Source organism: Typopeltis vanoorti, chromosome 3 (genome assembly GCF_054136105.1).
Source record: "Typopeltis vanoorti isolate ZY-2024b chromosome 3, IOZ_Tvanoo_1.0, whole genome shotgun sequence".
Taxonomy (NCBI): Eukaryota; Metazoa; Arthropoda; class Arachnida; order Uropygi; family Thelyphonidae; genus Typopeltis; species Typopeltis vanoorti.
The window spans coordinates 153,378,668-153,392,941 of NC_143551.1; the positions used below are offsets into that span (position 1 = coordinate 153,378,668).

General features: G+C 35.8%; 1 protein-coding gene and 1 long non-coding RNA gene across 2 annotated transcripts in view; one reads left to right on the forward strand and one right to left on the reverse strand.

Annotated features, from left to right (window-relative positions):
- Positions 1-14,274, forward strand: part of LOC150108669 (uncharacterized) — a 114,957-nt gene that overhangs the window by 74,714 nt on the left and 25,969 nt on the right. The window lies entirely within an intron of this gene.
- Positions 1-14,274, reverse strand: part of LOC150108671 (receptor-type tyrosine-protein phosphatase kappa-like) — a 381,085-nt gene that overhangs the window by 24,951 nt on the left and 341,860 nt on the right. Inside the window, exons 9-10 of the mRNA XM_090390918.1 lie at positions 11,567-11,716; positions 11,005-11,104 (exon numbers count right to left, since the gene is read on the reverse strand). Of these exons, the coding sequence (XP_090247044.1) occupies positions 11,005-11,104; positions 11,567-11,716 (250 nt within the window). The remainder of the gene's footprint in view (positions 1-11,004; positions 11,105-11,566; positions 11,717-14,274) is intronic.

Here is a 14,274-nt window from a genome sequence, read left to right on the forward strand (position 1 = left end):
TTCAGTATGACGAATCCTTCACCGTCCTCCACGAAAAGATTCCTACAAGGTACCCACTCAATTCTGACAACCCTCAACAATGAATAGAAGAAAATTCCATCCCAACTCTCTCATGATCACGGCATGGAATGCCAACGGACTCAGCAATAAAACCCTAGAACTACAAGTTCTCTCACCGGCATAATCCTGACATAATACGGGTAAACGAAACACATCTCAGGCCAGCTAATAATCCCAAATTACGGAACTATACTATGTATAAAACAGATAGACTAACCGAAAGTGGAGGGGAGGAGGAACAGCTATATACATTAAAAACTATCTAAGCCACAATGTTGTGACCAATCCCCAAACCAAGAACCTAGAGATAACAGGCATTGACGTTAATACCAACAAAGCTGGCAATATCTAAATCTACGCTGTATATAATCCACCCAGCATTCCATTGCTGGTATCCGATTTGGATCCCATTCTCGGCTTCTCCGACTCCATCATCATGGCTGGTGACTTTAATGCCAAACATACAGCCTGGCATAGCTCCACAATCAATGACAAAGGTCGAATTCTAAACCATTACGCAACGCAAAATTCTATTGTTGTAACCGGACCCACAGAGCCCACCCATCATAGCTCAACTGGAAGTTCAGAAGTACTTGACATAGTTGTCCTCAAAAACATCAGATACCAATACCAGCTGGAAGCAATAAATGAAATTTCATCAGATCACAACCCTATTCTGCTTAAACTTGGTACACAAGAACAATTCTCCCCTCCCCACTCTTTCATATCTTGGGACAAACTCACTAGAATCTTACCTGATCACATTGGCCCAGTCCCTACTATTCACACTAAAGAGGAGATAGAAATGGCTGCAAACAACTTTACCAATCAAATCAAAAATGCAATAAAGGCAGTTACCCAAACCACAGTTTTTCACCCTAGTGGACGGATCCCCGAGGAAATTATGGATTTAATTAGACTGAAAAACAAAGCCAGAAAGCGGTATCATAACACAAGACCCCTCAAGATAAAGCAAATTTAAACAAATTAAACAGACAGTTTAATTTATTTAAAGGAATAGCTCACGATGATGGGGAAAAAGCAGAGGCTCTAGCCGACAGCTTGGAAAGTCAATGCAACCCCTCATGAAAATTTGAACATCAATCTTATCTACAAGATTCACCGCCGAGTTAGGCAGGCCATAACAGAACAAAAAGATGATCTAGAATCTCTCACACCCACTTCTCCAACAGAAGTTTTAAACATTATAACCCACCTGAACAACAATAAAGCTCCAGGCCCAGATGGAATTACAAACAGAATAATTAAACTTCTCCCCAGAAAAGCCATTGTACATCTAGTCAACGTAATTAATGCCATCCTCAGATTCCAGTATTTCCCTTTAACATGGAAAATAGCAGATGTCACACCAATCAAAAAGATGGGAAAAAACGCTCAACTCCCTGAAAACTACAGACCTATCAGTCTTCTCTCTAACCTTGAAAAGATTGCAGAAAAAGTAGTCCTTACTAGACTTCAATCACAAACGGACCAACTACATATAATCCCAACTGAGCAATTTGGATTCAGAAAAAACTATTCTAGCGTTCAGCAGATCTACAGGCTGATCGAATACATTTCTGAAGGCTTCAATCGGAATCTTCATACAGCTGCAGTCTTTTTAGATACTGCAAAGGCTTTTGATAAGGTGTGGCATCAAGGTCTTCTCTACAAACTCATCGCATTCAATATACCTATTAATCTAGTTAAAATAATTCACTCTTACCTCAGAGACGGATACATGCAAGTCAAAATAAATGAAACTGTATCAACCAGACGCAAGGTTCTGGCGGGAGTACCGCAGGGCTCACTCTTGGCCACCTTGCTGTTTTCTATCTATATTGCTGATATCCCTCAAAACCCAAGCTCAACAATTACTGCATTATATGCTGTTGACACTGCATTATTAGCAAGATCTCTCAGCCCAAAACTGGCTATTAAGAGACTCCAAAGCAGCATTCACACGCTGGAAAGATGGTTTATGGACTGGAGAATTCAAACCAATAAACAGAATAGCTCAGCCATACTGTTCACTAGAAAAAAGCCTCAAATCAAGGAAGATATACATTTACTAGGTGTTAAAGTCCCATGGCAGAATACAGTCAAATATCTTGGAGTAATTCTGGATAAAAAACTACAATTCACCAACCATATAGAACACATAAGTTCAAAGACGTCTAAAGCAATAGCGCAGCTCTACCCCATGATCAACAGAAAAAGTAAATTAGATACTCAGAACAAACTACTCATATACAAGATGGTAATACGCCCAGTCATAACTTATGCATCTCCTGCGTGGAGTCACACTTCGAAGACAAATATTCGGAAGCTGCAGGGAATACAAAACAAATGTCTGAGAATGAGTTTAGATGCTCCATGGCTTATCAGAAACTCCCAAATTCACAGAGACGTCAGCATTCCCTACATCACAACTCTTCTTCATGACCTAGCTGAAAAGTTCTTCAATAAGACAATTAATCATCCGAACCCACTGATCAAGCAAGCTTCAGACTATAATGAAGCAGATTTCTGCAAATACAAGAGACCTAAGTCAATTCTATGCTCAGCTGAACAGAGTTAACCTCACTGCCCTTTCAGGGCGAGCTTAAAGCTCAATAATTCTCCACCCAAAGAACTTTCCTTTTCAGATGGAGGGGAATATGAAAAGCATTTATGCTTCACCCATCAAGTCAGTACTGTTATGCGTTATTCTTGTGTCATTCTAACAGGAAGTTCGCGGAGGCGATCAGACATAACTTTGCGTATCATCAATGCCCTCTTGTTCGCTTTGCAGGTCACGCTCAATTTTCTTACATTGATGGTTTGAAGTAATGAGGCTTAGGGCACTTCCCTGTTAAAAAATCGTGTACGGTATGAAATTTCCCCCAAATATTAGCACACAACGCAATCATTAGTCTTTCTTTTGCCATTTTCCTTTGCTGCATTTATCCCTTTTTCAGATACTAAACCCATATTATCAGGAAGAATGCAGAACAAAATGAATGTATCTTGTATTTTCTACTATTCAAGGCATTTTCATAAATTAGCACCTACCAAAATCAGATTTATTATTATTATTATTATTTTAAATTTGAAACTTGTAAAAAAAAAGCAAATCAAATCATCGGTAAGTACCAAACTTATTGACGTTAACTTGTTTAGAATCTTCGTTGCTATTCGCATTCAGTGTCTTCTAGATCAGTGCTTCCCAAACTTCTGGATGTAAAGGCCCCCTTTGGAAAAATTAAAATATTTCACGGTCCCCCTCGAAAAAAATCGTAATACAGACATATATTATTATAGTATTTATTGTATTTATATTCAATACAAAACATACACAGCGAATATGGCAAAAATCAAATGCAAATATTACATTTTTAGCATCTTACATACACATTTGACATGCCACATTATCTCATCTTTTTATATAGATAGATATATTGTTATTGTGCATTTGCAGTACAAGCACATGAAACATAAAACGATTAGTAATAAAGAAAGAATTAAAAAATAAAAAAATAAAAGAAGTTTAATAACAATTTAATGTGTGGATGTGTTTCAATACTGCTACACCAATATCAGGTGAAATATTTGAAACTGCAATTCTTAGATTTCTGCTTTGAAATGAAACTTATAAGAATAAGCATATATTTACTAATATTCATTAAGCGCCGAAATACGCAGGAAGCAAAATTTGTGAACTCACACCAATGTGTGATTTTTTTCCCATTAAAATATAAAAAATAACAAACAAGAAATAATAAATATTAAATACGTTTCTTTTAAGATAAAAAAAATCTACTTAGTCTTAAAACATTTTAAATTTATTTTTATTATTTCACGGCCCCCTCAACGAAACCTACTTCCCCCAAGGGGGCCGCTGCCCACAGTTTGGGAAGCGCTGTTCTAGATCTCTTATTATATTCTTTAGACAATATCACATATTTATTTACTATTTACGCCAGACATGTTCGAAAAGATTCATAGATTTATTTTTTCCTTTCTGGTTCAATATTCTCCTCAATATTAGTGGTGTTCGTTTCCTTCTTACGGAATACTAAAATAATCACAATTCGAATATTATTATTAATTCAGTCAGGCAAAATTTTCTGAATTGTAGAAATTCAGTCCTCCAATTTATTGCGCTTTTATCTCAATGACGCAATCTAATATCTCAGACACATCATCCTATCTTGTGATACACTGGATGGGCAATTCTTTGCTCCAGTTCCTTGTTTGATACCTTCCTGGAACTAAGAACCGAGATATTCACTAAATTGAGGGAACTATAATAGAAGCCAGTGAAGGAAATTGAAATTATGAAGTCATCCGGTATTAAGAAGTGTTCTGTTAGAAGAAGATTCAGTATGTTCTGTCTTGCAGTACACATTAATGATAAAGACTTATTTTCTGAAACCAAAATATGCTATTATGTCAAAATTTCACGACGTTTGGAATGAAGTGTAGTAGCCAGTTACAACTTACACTGCTTTGAAAGAAATCAACGGACACTATAGTGTGAGGAACAAACAGCCATGGCGCTCACCTTAATAAGATGTAGACGCCTTTCGCTGTGATGACGGCATCGATCCTATAGACATACCTTCCACAAGCATACGACAGTGATCAATGGAAATTTTGGACCATTCTTACTGTAGGCATGTAACGAGGTTCTGGACTGTTGTGACTGACGTCCCCTTGATCTCACCCGACGCTTCATGCCCATAGTTACAGTAGCAGCCTCATGATATTGTGCATTGTCTTGTTGAAGAGAAAATGGTCAGTTTCGTAGAAACGCCACAAAATAAGAAGCATTGTGTTGTTCAGAATGTTCAGATACCTCTCGAGTTCGCTTAGTGGTACCACAAACAGAGGTCAGAAGCTAAAACAGGAAAAACAGGACCATACCATCACACCGCCACCTCCAAATTTCACATTTGGGATTACGCATTCCAGTAAGAGACATTCACCAGGCATCCGCCACACCCCCACACACCCATCTGCTCGATAGGGGATGTAGTGTATTTCACTGCTCCATAATCCATCTTTCCAAGCTTCCACGTCCTCCTCCCACTGTACTTGCACCACTACATGTTGGTACGGATAATGTGGGGCTTTCATATTGCGGTCATGCCATGGAAACCTGTGTCGTGAGCCTCAGTTTTGAATGTTTTTTTTGCAGATTCGTGTTCCAGTCGATTCATGAAACTCCGTATTCAACATGTCAGCCGACGAACTGTTGTTTTTACATGCTATCCTTCGTAGCACCCTAGGATCACGTTTGGTGAGCGTGGTGGGTCGTCCACTGCGGGAGCACTTGCAGTTGACTTCCGACGCTTCCATCTCGGTATGGCATCACTGATTGTTGACCTGGGATTGCTCAGTATGTGAACAAGTTGCTGAACAGTATGGCATCCTATCACAACGCCTCTTTCAAACTGCGTCAGTTCCCTCATCGCAGCCACTTTACCGGTACACAGTTGTACGGACTTGGGAGCATCATATTCCTCCAATTTTTACCACTTACAAACACGTGACTCGTTACATGGTACACGAACTTTGCCTATGGGGATGTCTGTTGGTTTTTTGCAAGCAGTGTACTTATTTTCATCTCGGAACAGTAATGTAGAAAAAACTATGGATAATAAATAAAGAACAAAAATTTAATGTGGAATGGGGAATAGAAATTTCTGTCACAGTAAGAATCATTTCAGTAATTCAGCAGTCGAAACAAACATTTGGAGCATTAAATTGTAAATAGTAATCAATCCAAAGGGATAAAGAAAGAAATTACGAAGACAGACCCGTCTGGCATTCTTATAATGCTAAACATCACGCATTTCACTAATTTGTGTGCATGTGTTCTTCTACAGCAGCGCTTCCCAAACTGTGGGCCGCGGCCCCCTTGGGGGCCGTAGGTTTTGTTGAGGGGGGCCGTGAAATAATGAAAACAAATTTAAAATGTTTTAAGACTAAGTAGATTTTTTTATTTTAAAAGAAACGTATTTAACTTTTATTATTTGTTATTTCTTTTTTGTTATTTTTTATATTTTAATGCAAAAATTCACATTGGTATTGGTTCACAAGCTTTGCTTCCTTCGTATTTCGGCGCTTAATGAATATTAGTAAATATTGCTTATTCATATGTTTCATTTCAAAGCAGTGGTTAATTGTATTTACTTCGAATGCTCTCCAGGGAAGCTCCAAATCTTCCTGTCCCTTTCATCACACGTTCCTAATCAGGGACTGTTGATATTGACTTTATATACATATCAAAACTCGTTTTATATTATCACTGTCATCCGAGCTAGTTTTCTGTTACCAATAAAAGTTTCGCATATACTTCACACATGAAAAAAAGCTTAAACAAGTTCATGTGGGGAGATAATAACTCGCTTGCAGTGGTAAACAACACCCTCCCTAACAGCCACTATACTGCAGAGGCAATAAAAATAAGTACTTTTATTATGCCAGTGAATAAGGTATGAGGAGTCTGTGTAATATATTTCTCAACAAATAGTGCAATTAGAGACAACTGGGATAAAAACACACTAATTAATGAATCACATGTCACCTCATACAGAACCTAGGCTGTATAGACTGAAACAAAACCATATGTTGCATGGGCAAACATATCTAACTAAAAGCTACTGTTATTAATTAGATGTGTGTGAGTTCGATTTCCCAAGGCAGCAATAAAATTCAACCGAACGTGTTAAAATTCGTAAAAGTGTTAAAACCAAGTAATATACAGTATATATATATATATATATGTGGCGATCAGCTTTTACTCGGTTGTTATACATTTGAAAAAAAATAGATTTAATGACTCCAAGACCGAGATAACATATAAAGATTTTAATGATAAATACTACTAATTTCGGCATATAGCAGCCTTCTTCAGGTATTTATAAAGGAAAGGAATACTAATAAACATTGAATTATTTAAACAAACTGGAAATTACAGGTACAAATTGCCTCACATAATCGATACATAAAAGCGTTGTATTTTTCAAGTTGTTCCAACTGGCGTGCCATTGTTTGTTGCAATTGTGCGTGCAAGTTCACGTGAACGCCAATATTGAATAACTGCAGCATGGCTATCTGGGATGTTATAACTTAAATTATTATTTAAGTGGACCGGGTTCAGTAGGATTTCCCCCTTGATTCTACGATTTTCCTTATATATACAGGGTGTTCGGGATAAATTTGACAGTTTCGTAAGGAAAAAGAAAATCTTCTTTGTATCTATTAAATTTAATGAATTGACAAAAAAACATTACAGGCAGAGTTAATTACAATACTATCAACAAGATTTACTCAAAATAACCACCATTAGCATCGATCACAGCTTCAATTCTGCTTCGGAACCTCGAACAAGCTGATGCTACAGTCTCCCTGGGAAGGGCCGCAAAAACTGTTTTAATTTTATCCATTAACTGGGCTTTTGTATTACTGGAAGTGCGATTGGTGTCTTTTTCAACTGCGCCCCATACAAAATAATCCATGGGGTTAAGGTCTGGGGAGTTTGGAGGCCAAACATTTGGACTGGTGAAGTCGTAGAAATTTTCAGACAACCATTTTTGACTTTTCCCAGAGGTGTGGCAAGGGGCCGAATCCTGCTGCCATACATACGGCCTACCATTGGCTACCCTTGTTATCCAGGGCTTGACTACAGTTAGCAACTCCACGAACAAAGCCCGAATTCCAATGCCAGGGTTCTTCAACACCTGTTCCTGCAGATTTGCGAGGAATTCTGCTGTACGAACGCAATCAGATCGTCTGCTAGGGATCTTTCTTCTTGCTACATCCTCGTAGTCACCATTGCATGTCTCTAGTTCATGCCTGATTGTTTTTACTGTATTCAGGGAGCATTGGGCAGCAGTCGTAATATCCTTATTTTGATGGCGGGCACGAATCATCATGATACAAGTTATTCTCTTCCATGATTCAGGTGGGTTCCAGCTATCCATCCTTTCTGACATCTTGTATATGAATGAAGAAGGGTCCAAACTTTTAAATGAAGAGAAGTGTGTGTTAATACATGTAACTTACGGAAAAATATAATTAATTATAAATATGTCAAATTTATCCCGAACACCCTGTATATATATATATACAAAGGGAGAAAAGTCACAAAAGAGAAAAATGTTCCTGGTCCGGGGATTCCCTTATTCAGGTAATATTCACTAATTTCATGTTATCAGTCTGTGGTGTGCCAGTATCGGTAAGTGGTGATATTATTTGATCTATTCTACGTTTAACCCTGAGATGGATAAGTGGCTGATAAAAAATAAAAACAAATTCCCGCGAACAACCAGAAGAAGCAGAAACAGACTCAAAAAAAAAAAAAGGACAATATTTCATATTTTACCAGAACAGCCCGCATCGTCTTCAGAACCAAACGGTAAGAGGCAAAAAATGTAATATATGCATTTGATTTTTGCAATATTCGCTGTGTATGTTTTGTATTTAATATAAATACAATGAATATTATAATAATATATCTCTCTATTACGATTTTGTTTCGAGGGGGGCCGTGAAATATTTTAATTTTTGCAAAGGGGGCCCTGACATCCAGAAGTTTGGGAAGCACTGTTCTATAGGACAAGAAATTTATGTTAAAATGCACTGTGAACCTGACTCTAAGAAAACCAGCATTTGATGTATATACTTGAAATTATTAATAAGGAAGAGACGATAGATTTAAGAAAATCAATAAGGTTACCTCTAAATATAGGAATGCGATCAATTTATATGAAATCGTTAATGATAGATGTTGCAATATGCTTGGAAAGTCCGGTCGGAGTTATGAACTTTAAAATATTTTGAGAAGATGAATTTAACGCTAGTTAAGTTATATCTTCTCCCAATATTTAGAGAACAAAAATGAATTAAAAAAAAACAAATAAAAAGAAAAGAATGATCTGTGGTGATAGTAGTACGAAAAGGGTACATGGATTTGAAAGAATTTTGGTTAAAAACAGCCAAAAGATAATATTTCATCCAGACAAGGAATATCGGATAACTCACAGTTTGGGCATCTTAGAGAAGAAATAAATAGAAGAGTTAGTAATAATCAAGAAAGGCAAGATGAACAGTTTGAATATTATAATAAAAATGGAACATCACTCAGAATAGCCAGCAACAACTAGCATTATTCGAACGCTTACAGATTAGTTAATTCAACTGTTTGTGTCAGTCTGTTTATTTATACTAGTTTGTTGAAGATGCGATACCATCTGTTATGAATAATTATTTTTTTCTAGGATTTTTTAATACAAGTCTTGTACCCCTTGATGATATGAGTCCGACGACTTGTGTAACTTATTGGGTGATACTGTTTATTTTAATCTCTTTTTGTTTAGAACCATGTGGTCTCCATGATGCATCATGCAGAACAAACAAAACAAAACAAATCGCGTCTTAAAATAAACTGTTGCTAGGAACTTAATTACTGCCTGTTCTCCAAGATGAAACTTTATTCTTGCTGAGTCGAATTAAGAATTGTGTTGTTCGTACAGAAAACGTTTTGTAAGTTGCAAATTTTTAACAGATAGCATTTCTTTTTCTTTTAATATTAGTCTTGTAAATGCTGAAGATTTATAGCATCAGTAGGAGTAGTATCATTTTGTGAATATAATGGAATTTTTATAGCACACTCGCAAATTGCTTTTCAACTTTAATTGCTCACCATTAATTCATAAACAATAATGAATTCTTTCTTTATAGCTTTATTTTCTGTTTATTATTTAAACTAGGCCATACTCTCTTTCAACGTATTCCTATGAAGACGTACTCATGAAAACAATATTGCGTATGTTCTCACCTTTTACCAGCTCGATTACAGAAAGGTCTGTATAATCCTCCGTGCTGTCCAAAATAAACGAAAGCAGCTGTTTATTTAGAACTGTTAACGCTGTTGTAGTCCACCATTGTCTCATCAGCGTAAGAGAGAGCAGTAATCTTATGGGAGAGGGGAATGCACCTAAATGTTTATTCTGCTAAATTATCATCACTGTGATGAGAAGGATGTTGCTTTGAGACCTGAATAGTCGAAACTATTGTGAAATAAACTGTTCTAAAAAGTAGTCTACATGGTAGTATTTTTCCTGATCATAATTGGCTTTCCTATTCCTCAATGTTCGCGGTTTGTGGGAATTTTCAATCAGTAGAGGAGAACATTATAAAGAATCATTTGTGTAATACTTGGCAAGTCATATTACTTGACTTTGAATACCGAGCAATGAAAAAAACGATAGTGGCTTTACTCTGTACACTATTTTCACCAAATAAATAAATCCTTCTTTGATACAAGCCTAACGATGATTAGAGCTTGTATCAAAGCTCTGGTGTTCATCGAAATGTTTCCGATGTATGCAGAGAAAGTAGCATGCAGAAACTACACTTCTTCCCAACCTACCATCAGGTTTCGTTGGATCTATGATACGGCACAGTATTTCGATCCCAGTATATCCGATAACTAGCATTTACCAAATAAAGGGACATAACTGGCCAGTCCAAAAAAAAAAAAAAAAAGAAAAAAAGTAGACGTTCACAAATATGAGCTAACTAATTCCGAAGCAATGAGCAACAACAAACACATGCACCTATCCACGAATCGAGTGCGAGGAATGAAAATAAAATGTGTTGCTTAAACGAGTTTATGTATCAAATGTTTAGTGTATTTTGCAATTTTTTTCTTTGAATAATTCAGATACAGTACTAGATTAAACACTGAATATATGTCAATTAGCTGTTGATGTCTGACTTCATCTGTTTAGGATATTTAGCTAGCAACTGATGTCGAATCCACTATGCAGAAATAAAAAATAAATAAAAATAAACGATGCTTTATTATTTTATATAAATAAATTGTAAAACATAAAAACTAAATAACAAAACTCTAATTATTTTTACTAAAATAATAAATTATATATTTACGTGGTACTGTGGCCATATTCCTATTTTTCTCTCTATTTTCGACTCGATGCCCGCCAGCTCGATCTCCAATGGAGAACTTCGATGACATCTTACATATTTTCTAAAAGAAAATTATAAAAACTATTTAGCAGTAATGAATTATCTGTAAACTTAAAAATCTTTCAAGACTGAGATTTATTACCTTATTAATAATGAGAAAAAGGCAACCGATGCATCAAAGCAGACTGACAGTCACTTAATATTATATATATATGAATTTTCGAGATTAGATTTTTATATTTTAGTGACTGGAGCCACATTATCATGTACACTACTGCTGCCAAAAACTCAAATCTATTTGTTGAATCAAATAAAATGCTAAAATTTAATTTACATAATGTATATATCACGTAAATTAATTTATCACCTAGTAATATACATTGAGTGATAACTAAGTCAAATTACTTGATGAACTTTTCTCTTACAATTATAACCACATTATTTTAAGCTTTACATAACTCTAATCTTTTTTTTTTTTTTTTTTTTTTTCACACTGTGCATTACAAGAATGTACGAACAGTACCTGATATTCTCGCTGATATTCGTTCTGCCTAGTAATCGGATTCTTCGCAGACTTATATTTCATTTGTTGAGCTAGTTCACTTACTGGAAACCAGGTGGTGCCACAGTAACGAGCTTCTTCTAGCGCCTCGTATATAAACTTGTACTGCTCCTGGGAAATACGAAAATCAGACCAATGTATAAATATTTCAGTGACCAATAATACGAAAATATTTCTTATTTTTAAGAAGAAAACATCTGTACAAATTTATTGACCACTAGAATTTCGTATGTAACACAGAGTGGATTAACTATTTTTATAATGGGAGTCGGCACGTAATGGTAGAAAAATGTTATTTGTCAACATTTTGCCTGTTATTCATATATAGGCTTATTTGGCTTTAGCCTGATTCCTAGTTTTGAGCTCTTCTAGAATGGCTCAGGCTGGTTTGTAATTTTCATTATAGAATTTATTTTATCTTATAAACTTAAATTAAAGAAGCTTCATATATCCATAATACGTGAGGGTATTTACAGAAGATATGCTAAAAGTTAGATATTCTCTGCAGTGAATTCCAACCCCTCCCCAGTCACAACTAGATTCTTGTTCCAGCAATGACTTATCGGGTTTCTAGATATATGATATATAAAGATTTTTATATTCTTAATCGTAAAGTCACTTAATTAACTGTCAGATCATGCAGTGTGCAGTTAAAGCCCGAACTGCATAGTTGTTTTCCCTATCCTTGGATTAAAGATTTAAATAAGATAATATTACTTATGTATCAGTCAATATTTGGTATGGCTACTACTTTTTTCATACTGATCTCACAAGAGATCGAAGAAACCACAGGAGGAATGCAGCGCTCAGACTCTGAGCATTGTATTCCTGAGCACTGTATGAGGCAATTTACCCCGATCATCCCGATCATCTATTTTATTCATCTTTTCATCTTGGTTAGGAAGCGAAAGTAAAGAATAATATCAGAAGATCAACTTTATCTTTGACTGCAACAGTGCTACCAAACGGGTGAGAGAAGAGAGGCGGAAGTGCACTGTGCAGAAGTTCCATCCAATGGCCTTAGAAAGGAACCAGAAGGAACGGCTTCCATTTTGACAGGAAGTTTTCTGCTGCTGTCCTTTATGAAGTCAGATTTAGATTTGCTGATGACTAACCGTTTTGAATTTTTTTTTTCTTTTGCCGAAAAACCACGGGAGGAATGCAGTACTTGAGAATATTTACCTCGATCACCTATTCTATTCATATTGGTCATCTTGGTTAGAAGTTGGAAGTATAGAATAATATCAGAAAGTTAGCTTTATCTTTGTGTACTGCAACAGTGGTAATAAAGGGATGAGAGAGAAGAAGCGTAAGTGCAGGTGTGCAGATGTTCATCATAGGCTGAGAATGAAAGTGGGTTCTTGACACAAGCCACTTTCGGTAAGCTGAGTTTTTTTTTTTTTTTAAACTGTTTTGGTACATTTTCTGATAAACTACAGCTTGGAAACTTAACGAAGATTTTGAGTAGAATGGGAATGAGGCCTTAATGCTAATAACTCCTAGAGACCCTTCCCCCCTTCTTAATTTAAGTTTATGTTTTTTTTTTTTTTTGGTTTTTAATATTGTTTAATGCTTTTTTCACAGGTGTACAAAAAGTGCACGTTTTAAGGTTATTGGCAAGTCAACCTTGATATCGTAATCTCTCTCTCTGGTTGGACTGCCTGCATGAATAAATCGAAATTTTATATTTCGCTACAACTGTGGCTTCCATCTCATAACATTAATCAAGCCAGGGAGATTTTTATATGTTGAAAAACGTATTTTGTATACTAATACTGTGCATCTAGAAGATCAATTAGTAGGTGTCCACTGAAAATTTTCACCATAACAGCAGCAGCTGATTTTTTTTTTTTAAACGAAAAACTCTTACTGCATCTCACTAATGACACTTGTTTAAATAAAACTTTTACTTTTTTTTACTTAAAATATACTCAAGTCAACAATATACGCCATCTAAATACACCTGCTCATGAAATTCCAGTTAAGAGTAACGCTGATCATCCATTATCGCCGGTAATAAACTTTCAATTTTAGTTGTTTGACACCAAATTAATTAGTCCAAGCGAACTGTTCAATAAATGCAGGCAGTCCAAACCAGCACTTTCTTAAAATAGCTATGCATCCAAACTGCTACTAAAGTGTTGGGAGGAAGGTAAAATCCCAAAGTTTGACCGTAGCTAGAACCCAGATCATATTTCAAAAGTATGTAAACATCAGTTTTTTTTTTTTTTTTAGCATGTTGATACATATTAAGCGGTGTGAATATAAAACCTGCTAACGAAATATAATTTATAACTGGCATGATAAAGAGACATGCAAATACAGTGTTGAAAATATCTCGTCTGGCGGTTTACAGATTATTGAATGATCAACATTGAATTCAATAATCTGTAAACCGCCAGACGAGATATCTGAATGCGCTATATTTAATACCAATTCTACAGCTATGGATAATATAGCGCATTCAGATCCATTGGAAAGTTTCGTTCATTTTTGTGGCTAGTTCATTTCATAACAATTAGTTGAAAGAAGCTGTTCTTCAGTTGAACTCGTTAGTTTATTTCTCAGACAATATCGTTGCCATATCTGGAAACGTCACACATTTCTGTAGTTGGGACTTCCTGCATTAATCTAAATTTTATATTTCACTACATGGCTTCGATATTAAA